Source organism: Choloepus didactylus, chromosome 5 (assembly GCF_015220235.1).
Source record: "Choloepus didactylus isolate mChoDid1 chromosome 5, mChoDid1.pri, whole genome shotgun sequence".
In the NCBI taxonomy this organism is placed as follows: Eukaryota; Metazoa; Chordata; class Mammalia; order Pilosa; family Megalonychidae; genus Choloepus; species Choloepus didactylus.
Genome location: NC_051311.1, coordinates 139,885,047 through 139,904,403, shown reverse-complemented (window position 1 = coordinate 139,904,403; position 19,357 = coordinate 139,885,047). Strand labels below are relative to the sequence as shown.

Below are 19,357 nucleotides of genomic sequence, written 5' to 3'. Positions count from 1 at the left end.
CTGGCTGGAGCTTAGCTTCTCCAGTTAAGCCAATTCTGCATGTACTTTGCTTCTCCATAGATGATATCCATGTAAAGAGAACCACATAAAGAGAACCAGCTGACTGGCTAATGAATGGAACTCCTCTGAGCTGCAAAGGGATTATCGTTTCTAATTGATATTTTTTCGGTTAAGAACTGGGGGGACAAAATTTTTAAAAACTTGCCTAACTTCATATCTCCACTTGGATGTAGAACATGTATTTCAAATATCGGTATGTGTAAATTCAAGCTCTTGATGGTATCACCCCCAAACTTTTCCTCCTGCAGCCTTTCCTATCTCAGTAAATGACAACTCCAGTCCCTTCTTTGCTCAGGCAAACAACTCCGGAGTCATCCTTGTCTTCTCTCTTTCTTACACCTCAGTTCTGATCCACCAGCAAGTCCTGTTAGTTCTCCTTTCAAAACAAACCCAGAATCCGACCCTTCTCAGAATCTGATCTCCACTATGACTATCCCGGTGCAAACTACCATCGTCTCTTACCTGAATGAGACCAATGGCCCACACACAGGTCCCCCTGCTTCTACCCTCCTCCTTACAGTCATTCTCAGCACAATCTCCAGAGAGCATCTTTTGAAATATTAGGTCATCTCACATCACTCTTCTGCTCCAACACTGCCAGTGGCTCCCCACCATAGCAGAGTAAAAGCCCACGTCCTTCCTGTGACCTGCAAAGTTCCCAGTTATTCCTCTAACTCATCTCTCACTACTCCCCATCTCTCCCTCCACTTCAGATACACTAGCCCCTTGTTCTTCTTTTTTTTTCTTTAACACTCTCCTTTCTCCTCTCCCCTGGTAACCTCTAATCTGCTTTCTATCTCTGAGAATTTGCTATTTCTAGTCACCTCTTATAAGAGATAGCATACAATTTTTGTTCTTATGTGTATTGTTGTATGTCTCATAACTTCATTTTTTATTATGGTCGAGTAATATTCCGTTGTGTACGTACCACATTTTGTTTATCCATTCGTTTGTTGATGGGCACTTGGGTTGTTTCCAACTTTTGGGTATTGTGAATAATGCAGCCATAAACATTGTTGTAGAATTATCTGTTTGCAACCCTTTCACTTTCTTTGGGTATCTACCTAGAAGTGGGATTGCTGGGGAAAACGGTAATTTTACACTTTAACTTTTTGAGGAACCACTATATTGCTTTCCATAGCAGCCGCACCACTTTACATTCCACCAACAATGCACTAGAGTTCCAGTTTCTCTGTGTCCTCTCCAACACTTATTTCCCGTCTTTTAAAATAATAGCTGTTCTTGTGAGTGTTAAGTGGTATCTCATTGTGGTTTTAAGATACATTTTCCTCATGGCTAATGATGCTGAGCATGTTTTCATGTGTTTACTAGTCATTTGTATATCATCTCTGGAAAATACCTATTCAAGTCCTTTGCCCAATTTGAAATTGGGTTGTTTGTCTTTTTGTTGTTGAGTTGCAGGAGCTCTTTAAATATTCTGGATAATAAGCCCTTATCTGTTATATGGTTTGAAACTATTTCCCCCCATTCTGTAGGCTGTCCTTTTACTTTCTTGATAACTTCCTTCAATGCATAAGAGTTTTTAATTTTGATGAAATCAAATTTACTTACTTTTCTTTTGTTGCTCCTGCTTTTAGTGTCATATCTAAGAACCCACTGCCAAGTCCTAAGTCATGAAGATTTGCCCCTAGTTTTAGCTTTTATATGTACATCCTTGATACGTTTTGAGTTGATTTTTGTATATGGTGTGAGGTAGTGTTTTTATTCCATTCTTCTGCATATGGATATACAATTTTTCCAAAACCATTCATTGAAGAGACTATTATTTCCCCACTACATGTACTTTGCACCCTTGTCAAAAAACAATTAGCCACAGTTATGTGGATCTATTTCTGGATTTTCAATTCTGTTTCACTGATCTATTTGCCTATCTTTCTGTCAGTACCATGCTGTTTTGATTACTTTGCCTTTGTAATACAATTTGAAATCAGGAAGTATAAGTCCTCCAATCCTGTTCCTTTTCAATTTTGTTTTGACTATTCAGGATCCCTTGCAGTTCCACAGAAATTTGAGGATCAGTTTCTCCACTTCTGCAAAAAAGGCTGCAATGAATGTGCATATTGCTTTGGGTAATAGTAACATGTATACAACGTTAACTCTTTCAATTCAAGAACATGGTTGTCTTATTTATTTGGGTCTTCTTTAATTTCTTTCAGCAGTGTTTTATAATTTTCAGAATAAAAGTTTTTTGTATCATTAAATTTATTCCTAGTTATTTTATTCTTTTAGATGATATTATAAATGGAATTGTATTCTTAATTTCCTCTTTCAATTGTTCATTGCTAGTGTACAGGAACATAAATGTTTTCTGCATGTTGGTCCTGTACCCTGCACTTTGCTTATTTATTAGTTCTAACAGTTTTCTTGTGGATTCCTTTGGGTTTTCAATATATAAAGATCATATCTTCTGAAATAGAGATAGTTTTACCTCTTCCTTTCCAATGTAGATAACTTTTATATCTTCTTCTTGCCTATTTTTTCTGGTAAGAACTTCTAGTACAATATTGTCTTGTTCCTGATCTTGGCGGTGCAGGGAGCTTTAGACTCTCACCATTAAGAATGATGTTAACTGTGGGTTTTTCATAAGTGACCTTTATCATGTTGATCAAGTTCCATACTATTCCTCCCTTTTTGAGTGTTTTATCAAGAAAGGGTGCTGGATTTTGTCAAACGTCCTTTCTGAGTCTACTGAGATAATCATGTGGGGTTTTTTCCTTTCATTCTATTTATGAAGCATATTACATTGATTTTTGTATGTTGAAACACCCTTGCATTCTGGGGATGAATCCCACTTGGTTACAGTGCATAATCTTTCAAATATTCCACTGGATTCAATATGCTAGTATTTTGTTAAGGATTTTTGCATCTATATTCATAAAAGAAATTAGTCTATAATTTTCTTTTCTTGTGATGTTTTCACCAGGCTTTGGTATAAGAGTAATGCTGGTCTCATAAAATGAATTAGCAAGTGTTCCCTCTTCTTAAACAATTTGGAAAAGTTTGAGAAAAGGACTGGTATTAATTCATCCTTAAATGTATGGCAGAATTCACCATGGAAGGTGTTCCTGGACTTTTCTTTGGTGGAAAGTTTTTAATTATTGATTCAATTTCTATACCTACTATAGTTTTGCTGATGTTTTCTCTTGCTTGTTGAATCAATTTGGGTAACTAATGTATTTCTAGGAATTTTCCATTCCTTCTAGATTATCTAATTCATTGGCATATAATTGTTCATAATATTCTCTAATAATTCTATTTATGTAAGGTCAGTAGTGATATTACCATTTTCCTTTCTGATTTTAGTTATTGGCATCTTTTCTCTTTTTCTTTGTTAGTCAACTGTTTGTTAATGTTATTGATATTTTCAAATAACCAACTGTTTTGTTCACTCTCTCAGTTGCTCTTCTGTTTTCTATTTCATTTATCTCCACTCTAATCTTAATTATTTCCTTTCTTCTACTAACTTTGGGTTTATTTTCTCTTGTTTCGCAAGATGTTTATTAATTTGAGATCTTTCTTCCTTTTTAATGTAGGCATTCAAAGCTATAAATTTCCCTCTGAGCACTGCATCCCATAAGTTTTGGTATGTTGTGTCTTTGTTTTCATTTGTCTCTAAGTATTTTCTAATTTCCCTAGTAATTTCTTCTTTACCCCACTAGTTATTTATGATTGTGCCATTCAATTTCCACATATTGTAAATTTTCCAGTTTTCCTTGTTATTGATTTCTAACTTCATTCCGCTGTAGTCGGAGGTTACTTTTTATGACTTCAATATATTTTAAAATTTATTTATACTTCTCTTGTGCCCTAAAATATGTCTATTCCTAGAGAATAATCTGTGTGCACCTGAAAGAATGTGTATTGTGCTCTTGGAAGTGTTCTGTACATGACAGATCTAGTTGGTTTATAGTGTTGTTTAGGTCCTCTATTTCCTTATTGGTCTTCTGTTTAGATATTCTATCCAGTGTTGAAAGTGGTCTATTGAAATCTTCAACTATTACTGTAGCACTGTCTATTTCTCCCTTCAATGCTGTCACTGGCCGCTTCATATATTTTGCCACTCTGCTGTTGGTGCATACAAATTTATAAGTGTTAAATCTTCCTGTTGACCCCTTTATCAAAATATAATGAATTTCTTTGTCTCTCGTAATAGTTTTTGACATAGGTCTATTTTGTCTGCTATTGATATAGCCACTCCCATTCTTTTGAATACTATTTACATGAAATACTTTTTTCCATCCTTGAACTTTCAACCTATTGTAACTATGGCTCTAAGATGTGTCTCTTATAAAAAAGCATGCAGTTGAATCATGTTTCTTTATCCATTCTGCCACCCTCTGCCTTTTAATTGGAGAGCTTAATCCATTTACTTTTAGGGAAATTACTGATAAAGCAAGATTTCTTTCTGCCATTTTGTCAACTGTTTCTTGTAAGTCTTATACCTCTTTTGTCTCTTCTCTCCTCCATTAATCCTTTACTTTTTGTTTAATCTTTTGTAATGAGCCATTTGAATCACTTACCCTTTCCTTTTGTGTAGATTTGCTAGAGATTTTATGGTTACCATGGGGATTACATTTAGCATACAATTTAGTTTGTGGATTCCAACTTGACTTCAACAGCCTAAACTCACACAGTACCTATATCCCTCCATTACTTCTTACCATGTTATTCAAGTCACAAATTACATCTTTATGCAGTGTTCCCAGTAACAAATATTTAACACTTGTATTTTATGCATTTGAATTTTCAGCCTTCTAAGAAGTAAAAGACAGCATTACAAATGAAGAATGAAATAATACTGGCATTAATACTGGCATATATATTTATCCATATGGTAACTTACACTGGAGACCTTTATTTCTTCATTCAGAATTGAGATATTGTCTAGTGCCCTTTCCTTTCAACACAGAGGTCTTCCTTTAGCATTTTCTGTAAGGCAGGTCTGGCGGTAATGAACTCCTTCAGTTTTTGTTTGTCCGGAGATATCTTAATTTCTCCCTCATTTTTGAAGAACAACTTTGCTGGATATATTATTCTCAGATAAAGGTTTTTTTGTTTTTTTTTTTCCTTTCAGCACATTCAATATGTCCTCTAACTGCCTTCTGGCCTCCATGGTTTCTATTGATAAATCAGATATCAACCTTATTAAGGATCTCTCATATGTGACATGTCACTTCTTTCTTGCTCTTTTTATGATTCTGTCTTTGTCCTTGGCATTGGATAGCTGCAACATAATGTGTCTTGGTGTAGGTCTGTTTGGGTTCATTCTGCTTGGCATTCGCTGAACATCTTAGATTTGCATATTCATATCATCTTTCACCAGAATTGGGAAGTTTTTTGCCATTATTTCTTCGAATATTTTTTTCTGGCCCTCTATTTCTCTCTTTTCTTTCTGAGACTCCTATGATGCATATATTGGTATGCTTGGTGGATCCTACAGGTTCCTCAGGCTCTATTCTTTTTTTTTTCCGCTCCTCAACCTGAACAATTTCAATTCCTCTGTCTTTAAGTTGCTGATCCTTTCTTCTGCCGCTCCAATCTGCTCTTGAACCCCTACATTAAATTTTTCACTTTAATTACTATATTTTTGAGTTCCAAAATTTCCATTTGGCTTTTCTTCATAATTTCTATCTCATTCTCATTTTGTTCATATATTGTTTTTCTTATTTCCTTTAGTTCTTTATCCATGTTTTCCTTTAGTTCATCGATCTTATTTGTAAGAGTTGTTCTAAGATCTCTGATGGAACTTTGAGTAGTTCCAGAGACTGCACTTACTCTGGAATTACATGAAATTCTTTTGTTCCTGTGATTGGGTCATACTTTTCTGTCTTCTTGTATGTTTTGTAATTTTTTGTTGAGAACCAGACATTCTGAGTATAATGTTGTAGTATCTGGAAATCTAGTCCTCACACTCTTCAGTCCACGAGACTAAGAACAAGAAGAAAAAGGAAAAAAAAAAAAAAAAAAAAGGATGGAAAGAAAGAGAGTGGAAGAAAAGAAAGCTGCTGCTTTTGAGGCCAAAACCTAGGTCAGCGTCCCTGTTCAGCCCTCAGGAATCTGCCAGTCCCAAAAACATAAAACAGAGAAAGAAAAAAATAACCAACAAAAAGAAAAGAAAACAAAGGAAAAGAATAGAGAAAAAAGAGGTACTCTGGCTCTTCATGTCCTTGTAGGTGCTAGTGTAAGAAACTGAGACTAGCATCTGTGCTGGGTCCTCTGTTTCATGAGAGAGAAAGAAGAAACCCACTCAATGAAAAAGTGCACTAGGTCTTTAAGTACTGGTAGGCTGCATGCAGAAAGGGCTGCAACCAAGGCTAGAGGCTATGCTAAGCCCTCAAGGATCTGCCAGATCAGAAGACACCCACACACAGAAGGAACAAACAAAAAAACTAGCTCATTACGTCCAGGTGGATGCTGGTGGGAGGCTGGAAGCACTGCTGCCCAGAGGGCCAAAACCGAGGCCAACTTCCATGCTAATCATTCAGGGATCCTCCAGACTGATCTTGGCCCTCCACTCCCACCTTTTAGAAAAGGAGTTTCCTCTGCCAGCCCTGGCCCCAGCTGTCAGTCCCAACTGGAGCACTGCTGCAGCAGTAAGCATTGTCATGGACTGAGCAATAAGGACTGGTCACGGGTTCAATGCTTTCACTTGCAAAAGCTGAACTCTCAGCAGCCTCTCGCTTCCTGTGGCACTGTTGTTCTAAATGTCCATTCTGGTTCCAGGGTTACCATCTAGTTAATTCCAGTCTTTTTCCAGCTCTTTCATTTTTCTAGTTGAGAGACTGATTTGTAAAACTTCCTACACCACCATTTTGCACCTGCGCTCCCTTGCTGTTCTTTGATCACAGGCATCCTCCCACCCTGTGACCTTCGTACTTGCCGTTCCCTCCACCTAGAAACCTCTTTCCCTAGATATCCTCACGGCTGACTCTTGAAGTTTTTACTCAAATGTTGCCCTCTCAGTGAGACCTTTCCTAGTTTCCTTATCAAAAATTTTAGTATCCCTGATACTTCTCATCCCCTTTCCCTGATTTATTTTTGTCTCCTTAGCACTTATCACTAACACATTGTACTTATTTATCATGTCTCCACCATCCCCACACACTAGAATGTAAGCTCCATGAAGTCTAAGATTTTCATCTGTTTGGTTTAAGTGCTGGGAACAGAGTAGTAAATAGTGGCAAGTGCTAAGTGGTTCCTCAATAAACACTTATGAATGAATGAATGAAACCGGGGGCAGATCCAGACTTGTAAGTCAAATATTTATTCTGAATGAGCTAAACTGGCACAGAAAATTAACAACAAAAAATGAAAAGGATGGAAGAATGATACAAATCAGATAGACAGGCATTTCCTAAAATGCTGGACTAAGTTGCTGAGACCAGCTCAATACGCTGGATTAAACAGGAAAAACACCTTCTTAAAAATACTGAAAAATTAGAACCCAGAGAGGTAAGCCTAAGACAATAAGCTACTTTTGTCTTGAGGGCATTGTTTTAAGGTGATCTCAGACTGATGGGGCCTCCCAAGTCCTGGCAAAAGCAAACAAATCCTCTCTGGAGGAAGATACCATCATCTTAGGCCTCAATTTATTCCTAAATAAAATTTCAAATACAATAACCAGCACACAGTAAGAGATAATAGAATACACAAAGAAACAAGATACCAAGAGTAAGAACAAGAAGAAACAAAAGAAGACAAAAGAGACAAACAAAGACTTGAAATACTGGAATATCAGACACAGTCTACAATCAACCAAGCTTACTGTGGTCAAGGAAATAAATGAAAAGCAGAGAAGTAGTTACCATAAAGAAAGAATTGAAAAAGAATTAAATAGAAATTCCAGAACAAGTATCATCAAGCATGCGGAATATTTATGGTAAGCAGGGAACTAAACCTGGGGGAAGTGTCATGATATTGGTTATCTCACTTTATCTTCCAATGAAGACAGAAGAAAACAGTCTTCAAATTAGGGGTTGGTATTCATTTTACATGTTTAGCAGCTAGAACAAAAATAGGCTGTCAGCTAGCCACAGACATAGAGAATGCTAAATCCCAAGAGAGAGAGGCAAAAAGCAAGCTCTCCACTAGAAAGTTTATGAAAAGGGAAAATAATAGAACCAGTATCCAATTTCTTCTTTCTCCAAACCTACAGACATCAAGGTACATCCTTTATATAGCCTTCTGACAATCTTCCAAATATAGGTCCCACTATTACGTGAGCAGCTCCATAGCACTTCCAAGCATTTTGGTTTTATGTCTACTGGAAAACAGGAATACTCATTGTCTCACAAAGGATTTGTTTGCTTCCCACCCTATCAGGGATTCTTAACGTAACTGAAGTGATGCTAGAAATAACCATCATCCCTGCAACAAACAGCTGTGTCACATCTCCTACTTCTCCCCTCTTTCCCTGCCCCCATCCTCCTAATATTCACTGCTATCTTTAAGCCACAGGACAGACAAGAGAAAAACAATTAGTCATCCCGGGTTTTGCCCACTTTCCCCACAATCCACGTTATTCAAGACAAAATAACTGTAGAAAATAAGCCATCTTTAGAAGCCAAATAGGCACCTACAGGTCTGAAAGACTTGAAGACTTTTTCCAAGACTTCCTGGAGTGTCTTCTTGCCGCAGGAGGAGATGTAATCCTGCGCTAGCTGCAAGAAAGGCAGGCAGTCCTCACTCTCACTCCACACGTGCTACGAGCCCACAGGAGAGGGAAAGGAGAAAACAAAGACATGTAAGTCATTATACTCAGTGGGAAATACAGAAAGCCAAGCAGATTTCTTGTTTTAAAATTAGACACATTTGAAGAAGGCCTCCATTCCAGAGTAAAATCAATATATTCATTCTTGATTTGTTTGCATTGAAGAGATGAAAAAAAAAAATGTATAATCTATAAAAACTCCCCAACTTTTGGTCCATAATCTCACCTGCTCAATTTGCCATCAGGTCTGTTCACAGGTAGTAAAAAGGGCAGAGGGACGGATATTCCAGCACCCATGGTTTCCACTGCTCACCTTCCAGTGCAGGCTTAATGATATCTCTAAAACAGGATGGAGGAGAAACCAAAGCCTGCAGAATCTTTAACTTTGCCTCCAGCTAGGGCTGAAGGATTAAGCACAGTTAGGTATCTACTAACTTGGAATTTGGCCTTCATTATTCAGATGAGCCAGTGAGTGGCGGGTGATGATGGTAAATTTACTTCAAAATGAAATGAATTTAGAACACAAGAAGTCAGTTCACTAAATCACCAGGAAACAAAGGCTTTCTAAAACCTTATCTTCACTTACAATGCTTTAAGAGGGCATCACATCCAAGAATCACTTCACAAAGAAACACATAGGGAGAGGAGACCCGTTTTAGATTTTATTTTTATTTAAGGCTAGGCAAGTTTTTTCCTCCACATGGGGATATCAGTTTTAGTACCTTTTTAAGGCTAGACAAGGGAGTGGCATTCAGGCTACCAGGATTACTTTAGGGTATATGTTAGGTACCAAGAATCACTGTTTAGAGGGGACTGATGACAGCTCTATACCAGTGAAACGTGTAGAGGCCTGGGAGGAAAGGAGACTCGGGCAGATTACAGGAGACAAGGAACAGGTGGCAGAGATGAGACCTATTGGAGAAATGGTCCATGGTAAGCACACACTTGCCCTCTTCTACTAATATGCCAGATGAGGGCATCACACCAGAAAGTTATGTCTGTCACTCACTTCATTTCCTTCCTCTTCATTGCAGAAGTTCCAAGAACTAGATCTATAAACTTAAAATACTGCTCAGATTCCAGAGAGGATAACTAGATGCTAGTGTGCCCTCTTTATACCTCAATTATTTTTGTTTCTTGGATGTAAAGGTCCATTTCTGACAATCAGGTAGATTTCTAGAGTAGCTTCCTCCTCGATAATAAAGATAACTCGTAAAATCTCTAACTTTAGAGAACAGCTCAAATGCTATTCCCTATTACAGACCCTTAACATTGCAAGCCATTGAAATGTCATTTACGCAACTCTTAGTACAAAAGTATAATAAACAGTACAAAACACTTTTATATCCATTATCTCACTTGATTCTTATCTTAATCAGTGGGGATTCAACAAGAACAACAAAGTCCTACCTTAATACGTGTTCTGCTCAGCATCTATTTGCACAGTCAAATTTTAAAAAGTTCCATCTTACTTCATGCACCTCAAAATGGGAAAAGTTAAGCCTGACCTCCCAGGAGGCGTTGTGAAGATTAGAGAAAAAGTCAGAAGTTCATGAAGTGCCTGGCACAGTGGCTGGCTGTGGCATGCCGCTGGCTCCGTAGCAGACACAAGCACCCTCTTTCCCTCTTGCATCTGCCCTCCTGCAAGGAGGCTAAGGTCATGTGCCGAGCACATCAGATACCCAATGTGATTTCATGGAGAACAATATCCAAGGCAACCTGGATTGAGGTTAATGCAAAAGAAGTAGGGGAACCTACGAAAAACCTGTATGCTCATCTTTTTTAAAGTGTATTTGAGCTTTAAATTAAAAAGTAAACTGAGAAAAGTGTATCACTCACCCAATAACAGAATCGTATGTGTCTAGTATCTTGGTAATCAGATTACTTAGCTAAGTGTTTCTGTTGTATCACTAACCTCACGAGGAGATTGTTCATACCACACTTTTAATTACTCCACTTTTGGAGTTGTTGATTTATGAATAGATCTTGGAGAAGGAAGCTTTAACACCTACTAAAGGGTCTTCTGCCCAGTCTGTCTTAAATTTCTTTCATTTGGCTGTCTACATCGCCCTGTATTCCCAGTTTGTTAGTTTTGTGGGTTTAAAAAGGTTTTAACTGAATCCTGTCCCATATGACACAGGGAAGGAGCAGGGGGTTTGGAGTTGTTAGCAGACCCAGATCCACATGGCCATTTAACAGCCATCATTTATTAAATGCTAATTGTTTTATATACGTATCTCATAACAAAACGTATTCAATTTTATTTATTTAAATTGCTTCCTTCCAAAAATTAATTAAGGCAGCTGGCAAAGATCCACAGAATACCAGATAAGATGAACTAAGAAAATGTAGTTGGGAAAATAAGTACAAGGAACACAATGGAAGAAAAATAAATAAAACCAAGAATGAGATCAGGACAAACAGTGCAAGCTCTAAAGGCTGTCCACTTGCTACAGATGGACCACAGATTTGGCTCTGAAGTTTTCTAGCACCCAATGCAAAGAAAGAAGCATGATCATTCCCATGAGGCAGCATCCAAAAGATAAACACAGAGCAGATATTCAGGAGAATTAACAGGCAAGAAACGGGGAGGATGGTTATCTCTTAGGAAAACAGAGGGGACCATTCCAAAACCAAGTGGAACCCACCTCTACCAGGGGAGGGCAGAGAGAACACTTAGGGACAGGGCTGATGCTCCTGGAAACAGAACTTGAGCCCCAGTCTCACAGAAAGAGAAATGGGCAATTGAAGACCCAGAATCCTGCACCGCAGGGCAGAGTCACAATAATTTCAACCATGGAAAATATTTTTGGAAAATATTTTAAGCATGTGTAACCAAACACCCACTTTTAGTCATGAAAAAAACTCTAATAGGAATCAGAGAATTTCCAGCTTTGAACAATGTAACCTTCTGGCAAATATAAACCAAGTACATAATGTAATGACTTTCCAACAGGGTAGTTAGAGCAAAGGCAGATGACAGACCTTCCCTGTTATTATAGGAGAAATCCAAAGAGAGGAAAGCAGTGGTCCTCAAGCTTTAGAGGGCATCAGAACCATCTGGAGGGCTTGCTAAAACAAAGATTCTGGGTCCTATCTCCAGAGTTTCTGGTTCAGGGGGTCTCGAGTGGGCCTCAGAATATGCATTTATAACAATGCATTTATAACAGGGTCTGGGGTGATGCTGTTGCTGCAATCTCTAAGACCACATTTCAAGAAGGACCAGCATAGCAGAACTTTGGCTAACTCCATATTGGGGCAGGGAGGGGGAGGGTAAGACAGGGAGTGCTACATTAAAACCTTTCCAAAAGCACCTAAGTAATGCCATTAGTGAGTAAAACCAGGCCTGAATCTCAGGACACATGAGTTGCAGTGAAGGGCCCTTCTGAGCAGCCTGTTCTTTCCTACGGATACCTGCCTGGTAGGAGTAGAAAATCACTGGCAAGAACTTTGATTTCTGAATAGACCATCTGTGGCCCTTCTTTGTTATTAAATTGGGCCAGAGTTTATTATGAAAGCTTGTTCAGCTTAATACAACCGTGTCACCTGCAAATACGAAAATGAGCACCTTTCTGTTTTCTACAGTAGAGACGAGAATATCCAGCTTATCCAAAAATGTTATTAGATCACCAAGGTAATTCAATTCCACAGATATCTTTTTGAGCACCTTTTGTGGGCCCCTACGGTTCCAAGTACTGGAGGGGGAAGGTGTACCATGGTGAGTGAAACAGGCTCACTGCTTGTTCTCTTGGTGCTTGGGTAGGGAGTGGGGGTGGTAGGGGAGCGAGAACACAACCGCTTCTCCTCTCTGGACACAGCTATCTGCTCTGTCAAGGGGCACCTCACTCCCACTGTAGTACTGAAGTGTGGGTTCTGTGCCCTCATCAGTATGGGGGAGACCATTTTAAGTTTGTGTGGCTTAATCTAATACTGATTCCTATCCACAGAACTGACAGCAGAAGATGATAAAAGCCACAAGTCATCTGATGCCACCTTAAAGATGTCCACACAGGGTAGGAAGAGTGGTTGGTATGCTTACAACCTGCCTGCTCTTTGTGCTGACCCGTTTTACCAATGAGGAAACTGAGGCTCAGAGAGGTTAAGTAACTTGCCCATGATCACACAGGGAGCAAGGGGCAGAGCCAAGGGTCAACCCAGGAGAGCATGCTTTCAATGCACTCTGTGCAAACCGAGCCTCAGCTTCTTCATTTGTAAGTCGGGGAAAGTACTAGTACTACAGTGTGCTTATCAGGATTACAGGAGATAACCTGTAGAGTGCCTCTCACTTGGCAGGTGCCCAGTAAATGCTTATTCTTGACTATCTGAATTCATTTTGACATAACTTTACTCTCCTCAAGAATACCATTCCATGAACATATATTTTTCCCTGAATTAATTTCTTTATATGAATAATGCACAACCATAGTGGAATGCTTTATGCTTTACCAAGTATGTTTACATATACTCTTCCTCATTTAGTCCTCACAACAATTATATAATGTGGGTGTAATTATCTCCCATTTGACAGATGAGGAAACTGGTTAGAGTTTAATTTAGACAAGAAAGTACTTTCTCTCTACTATACCACCATATAAATATCACTCATTCTCATTTAAACAAGTTATATTTCCTTTTTTCAAAACAAAAAAATAACATTATTTGGTCACATAGTTAAGACTAAAGACATGCCTAGACCACAAATGGGGAGAAAATACATATATTCATATACATACATGCTTATAAAATTAAACCACATGGTCCTTCCATAAATAAAATATTTTCCTTTAGTAATACAACAATTGCTATCTTTGTTTTTGTAATGAAAAGGGATTACACTATACAAAATTTTAGATCTGAACATGTTTTTGATGGGTTGGCAGAAATGGTCAAAGGGACCCAAGTCCCTCTGTCCCTCCACATCAGCACACAGGCCCATCGAAAGGCAGGGCAGTGCTCTTTGTTTATGGAGCACATTTCTCCTGGCCTGTGACAAGGAAGGAAAGCAGCTGGTGTCACCATGCTTATAAGCCAGCACGCGACTGCATGCACACACACGTGCGCCCCTGTCTGTCGGTCTGGCATGTTCATGGCTGCCAACTCCCCTTCCTCAAGCCCTGAGCACCTCCAAGTTGGCAGAAGACTGGAACATGCCAGCCTGGTTGTGAGCTACACTCCCCCTCCCACCAGGCCCAGTGAGTTCCCCTGACAGTTGAGCCTGTAGTTCCACCTGTAGAGCCAGGCAGGGCAGCCCCACTCCTGCACTCTCAACACTGACAGGGCACTTAGAGTTTCATTTTATCCTGGGACTAACCATGGGCTGCACAGAGAAAGAGGCCGAGGAAGGGCAGCAGTTTAGAAAGCGATGACATGGCTGGGATGGCCTGTGAAACGAAAAAGGGAAGAGGGCTCAAGGGACTCAGGAGCTGCTAAAGTGAAGGAAAAATAAAAAGAAGTTCTTGTTTTGGGGGACTTGAGAGCTACTGCTGCCTGGGAAACGTTCTGCAAGGTGGAGAAGATAGGCCCCTGGGCTTGGAAACCAGAGACCTGAGCCCTTGCTCTGGCACTTCTTGGTAGTACAGTCCTGGATGAATCAATGAAACTCACTGAGCCTGTTTCCTCACCTATAAAATGGGAATAATTAACACCGACCTTACAGAATTTTTGTGAGGCCCAATAAGAAGCTGCTCTTGAACCCACAGACTGCATCCCCTGTTGTCACTGGTGTGATGCTATGTACTCAGCATAGGGCTATTTCAAGTCACTCTACCACTTAACTAACTGTGGGAAAGTTAGTAAACCTCATTGTCCCTCAGTTTTCCCGTCTGTAAAATGAGGATAGTTACAGAGCATATCTGTGGGATTACTGCTAAGATGAAAGGAGATTGTATATACGAATTCCTTAAACAGTGTCTGATAAACAGAAAGCACATAAGTAGTTGTTATCATTATTATATTATCCTTTGCAGTTGTTATTCTTGAAATTTAACGTTTTCTACACTACTCTGTAATTCGTTTATTCGCTCATTCATTCTTACAAGCATGAATTGAGCACCTGTCGCATTCTAACAGTTCCAGGTGTCATGTATGGAGATACAGTGATGAATAAAACAGACAAGATCTCTGCTCTCCTAGAGCTTTTAGTCTAGAGGGGGAGGCAAAAAACAAACAAGAGAATATTAAGTAATAATGAGTGCAACAATAAGAATAAAAGGAGGAAGTGTGTGGACAGGAAGGCTTGAATGACCATGTGAGGATCTGCAGGGAGAAGAAACAGCCAGTGCAAAGGCCCTGAGATGGGAATGAGTTTGGCATGTCTGAGGAGGAGAAAAGCTGGTGTGGCAGGAACATGGGGGAAGAACAGTCCATAGTTAGTTCAGACAGGTGGCAGGAGACAGAGCCTGAGGCCCTGAGACCAGGGCAAGGGCTTAAATTGTAAGAGTGATGGGAGTCAGTTTAGGCAAGGTAGGGAGTGGTGGTGACAACAAATGGATTATATTTTAAGTGGATCCAGAGTGAATGATATGTGGAGACTGGCTCAGGGTGGCTAGGTGGGCATTATGAACAAGGAGACAAATTAGGAGAGAAAATGAAAAATGATAGTGACTTAGACTAGTGTGACAGCATGGGAGAAGAGAAAAATAGATGGACACTGGATATTTTGGGAGGTGACACTGGAGGAACTTTTGATGAACCGGATGTGGGAAGTGGTACAGAGTAGAGTCAAGGATATCCCCTAGATTTTTAGCTTGAGCAACTAGATGGATGCTGGTAACAATTACAGTGATAACAATAAGCTGGGCTAACATTTACAGAGCACTTAGTGCAAGGTAGATACTGTTCTCAAACGACCCCACCAGGGAGGTATTTATGTTATTCCCATTTTTGATGTTGAAATCATGACACAGAGAAGTGAAATAACTTACACAAGGCACAGAGTTAGAAGTGAGGAGCCGGGGTGAAAACTGGGGTGTAGCCTGAAATTGTGCTCCTAACCGCTATGCAACACTGTTTCCTAGAGGAGTAAAATGGTCCCAGGAGCATGACCCTATTTGTAATCTAGAAAGCCCTGGCTTGGTACAAGGTTAATTCTCAATAAATGTTTGCTGCATGAATGATGTGAAAACACTTTGTAAACTGAGAAATGCTGTGTAAATACTAATTTTTATTGTTAACAAATCCTTCAGATAACAAGGATTCTACTAATCTCAGATTTCTTCTAAAGCCTAACAGATTTTCCTGGGAAATAAAAAAAAAAGAGGAAAGTACATAGGTAGGACACTTTGTGCCTGAGTTTCATAACTAGAGGCAAATAGCTTGCCTTGGGCTAGGTTCGCCGACAGGGTTGTACTAAGAAAATGCCTGTGATTGACAACTTGTACATTATGGCCTCCAGAAACTCTGGAAAAGTTCCAGTCTACCCAAGGAATTATTTTTTCCCCATCTTCTATCTTCTTTATGTTTCAATTGTCAGTAAATAAATACTTTTAATTATTTTATGCAAGATATATAAAATACAAGTGGCCTCAAAAAAAGGCCTGATATAATCTTAATGAATGATGGTGTGATATAGTTATTCAAGGCAAGAGAACAATCTCATGTTTTCCTCTACTAACTCTCCCTGGAGTCATTTCTTTAGGTATGCCCCCTGAAATCCCAGAGGAAGGCTGTGCAGAACTCTCCCCCATAAAATGTGAACCATGGGGACAGAGGGGTTCTTGCCCTGTTTTACACAGGAAGGATGAGTAAAGGACACTGGCAGATTAAGGAAGCCCTGATATCTAATCAAAGGGATCTCTAATCAAAGCCTTAGATTCTGCACAGTTAGTTGGCCCCTGGTGCTTTCTTACACTTTTGCAAGAGAGTGAATCTCTTTTTAATGATCCCTCCACTCGATACAATAAATAACACAGAATGTCTACAGTTTATTGGCTACTTACATATATAATATTTTACTTGCCTTTCACAAGTACCTTGTGATGGAGGCTTTGTGATTAACCCCGTTTTACAGCTAAGAAAACTGAGGCTCTTGGCGGGGGGCAGAAGTGCTAAATCCTGGGGAACCCGAGATCACTAAACCTAAATTCCATATATGGGACCCTTTCTGTGGGTCAGGGACCATTTGAGCATTATTTACATAATCACCCATTTTTTTGGATATGGAAACTGAGCTCAAGGGAAGGCATCTGCTCAGTCATACAGCCAGAACTCAAATCTGGCTGTCATCCAAGTCCATCCCTCTTCTACAGCGTCTCACTTGTAGGTTCTTCCCCTACTTGGTGGGAAGGGTGGTGTGGTGTGTGGGAGGAGCATGCTTTATAGCCCAGTCCTACATGAGCCTTGACCTCTGCTGGACCAAGAAAGGCTATCTTGCTGTCTCTCTAACTCCTTCGCTAAGTTTCTGTGGGCTAGCAGGGGGCAAGCCGGCGCCCGGACTACTGCCCCGCTTTGTCTCACCCGCACCTGAGGAACCAGCGCAGACGCCGCGCCTCCTCGCCGCCCCACCCCTGTCCGCAGGGGCGGCAGCCGCGCCAGCGCCAGGCTCAGGCCGGCGACCATACCGTAACCCGAGCCCACGGTCGCCTCCATCTTACATTCGGAGACCATTATTTTCCCTGTCCTTACAAACACTTCATAAAGGGTCATCCTCATCCCGTCTTCACACCTCCCACTCCAACTCCCCTGCCTTCCGCATCTCCTTTCTAAACTGCCAGCGCCAAGATCCCAAGTGTGCGCAGGGAACAAAGTCGAAGGTTTGGACACCGCAGTTCTAGATCCCGATCCCTCCGAGACCGAAGAGGAGGGATTGCCCCTCATCTCGAAAAACTAAAGGCTTTTGACAGGGTTGCGGCCATTGCCTCGGCCGGACAGAACCCGCCCGGGCCACACGCACCTCGCCAGCAGCTCAAAGAGGAGCAGTGAAAGCAAGGGAAGGAGGAGGGGTGGGGGTAGGCGTGCCCGTGCCTGTGTGTGTATGTGTGTTGGGATGTGTGCGCACGCGCGCGTGCGCTTTTTTAGATTCGGAGTGTAATTCCGCAAAGAAGGTCCAGGAGATCAGGCATCGCTAGTGTGGTCAGAGGCTTTGTGTCCAAACACGCAGCACAGGGAATAACACGGGGGGAGGGATGTTCTATACGGGCAGAAGGAACTCGAGTTGTGTCCGCGCACCAGGAGGGGAACGCTATGCCTAGCTAGGGACCGGATGCTGGGTGTTGGAAGCTCCGAACTCCGGGTCCTGCGGGAGGGGCCGTGCGCTCGGGCCCAGCCCGGCGATTGCGACGCAGTGGGCGCCCCAGGTATGCTCCAAGACAAGCACTACGCACTAACCCCGGGGTCGCGTCTTCGAAACAGCGCCCGCAGGGATAGGGGATGAACTCCGGGATACCCTACGCCTCCTGCCTTAGTCCAGCTCCCCGGCCCGAAGGGCGCTCAGCGCGCCTCCCCGCGCCGCGCCCCTGCCACCGCCCACCTGGCCATACCCGGAGCGCGGACACCGCCGCGCCCAGCTCGGGGGCCTCCCGGGCGGAGCGAGGAGAAGCGGGGTGCACGGCGGCGAGCCGACTACGTTTGTCCATCTGGGGCTCCACAACCTTCCCATAGTGCAGGAGCTCCGGCCAAAGGAGCGTCCCCACTACCGCCCGCTCCCGCGGTCCCTCCCTCAGGCACTCACAAAATTGTCCCCGCAGCCGTTGTCCGGACACAGCACGTAGAAGGAGACCCCGGGGTCGGCATAGAAATCCATCCTGCGCTCGGTCTCCTCGGTGGCGATGAGATCGAAGGGCGTGTTGGAGCACCATTTATCCGCAACATCAGCCAGCTGCTGGAAATCCATCCTCGCCCGCCTCGCCCGCCGCCGTTCCCTCACCCTCGGCGCTCGCTGCTTTCCTCCGCTCCCTCCGCCCCCCTCCCTCCCTCCTTTTTCTCCTCCGGCGCCCTCCTCCCGGGGCGGCAGCGAAGCGCTGCGCTTGGCTCCGCGCGGCGCGGGTTCTGCGGACAGGAGGGCGGCAACGCCGGGCGCGGGCCTGGGCCGGGCGGCTCCAGCTCCCTCGCGGTCCCCGGGCACCTCCCGGCGGGCACTGTTTACACGTTGCGAGTAGCGGGCTGCGGGGACCGTACGGCGCCGTGGCTCCTCCTCGGCCCCGCCTCCTCTCCCGCCCCTAAACGGGCCGCCCGAGAGCCTGGCGCGGCCGGGGCGGGCGCCAGCAGGCGGGGCGCGGCACAGGGGCTGCCCGCACCTCCTCCGGTTCTTCTATTTTCTTTTTTTTTTTTTTTTTCAAAAAATAAAAAAATAAAAAAAGAGCCCGAAGATTGCCGGGGCCCTCGCGAGCGCAGCACTCCCCGGGCAGTGACGTCATGGACCCCAGCCAATCGCCGGAGCTCGGGACCTGCGCCGCGGCTCGCGAGTCTGGTGACGTCACAGCGCGGCGCCCCACCCCGCTCAACCGGTTCTAGTGAAGTGGTGAGAGCTCCTTGCTCCGTTAGCGATTACCTAGAGTTAGGAGGCAGGAAAAGCGTATTCCTGAATGTGGTTTAAATGTACTGGCGCCCACAGAATTGAGATCTGAGAAA

At 42.3% G+C, this 19,357-nt stretch overlaps 1 protein-coding gene across 1 annotated transcript in view; it reads right to left on the bottom strand.

Annotated features, from left to right (window-relative positions):
* MTURN (maturin, neural progenitor differentiation regulator homolog) overlaps positions 1 to 18,935 on the bottom strand; it is a 29,125-nt gene extending 10,190 nt beyond the window's left edge. The window contains exons 1-2 of the mRNA XM_037836982.1: positions 18,459 to 18,935; positions 8,661 to 8,783 (exon numbers count right to left, since the gene is read on the bottom strand). Of these exons, the coding sequence (XP_037692910.1) occupies positions 8,661 to 8,783; positions 18,459 to 18,620 (285 nt within the window). The 5' untranslated portion in view covers positions 18,621 to 18,935. The remainder of the gene's footprint in view (positions 1 to 8,660; positions 8,784 to 18,458) is intronic.
* Between the last annotated feature and the right edge of the window lie 422 nt (positions 18,936 to 19,357).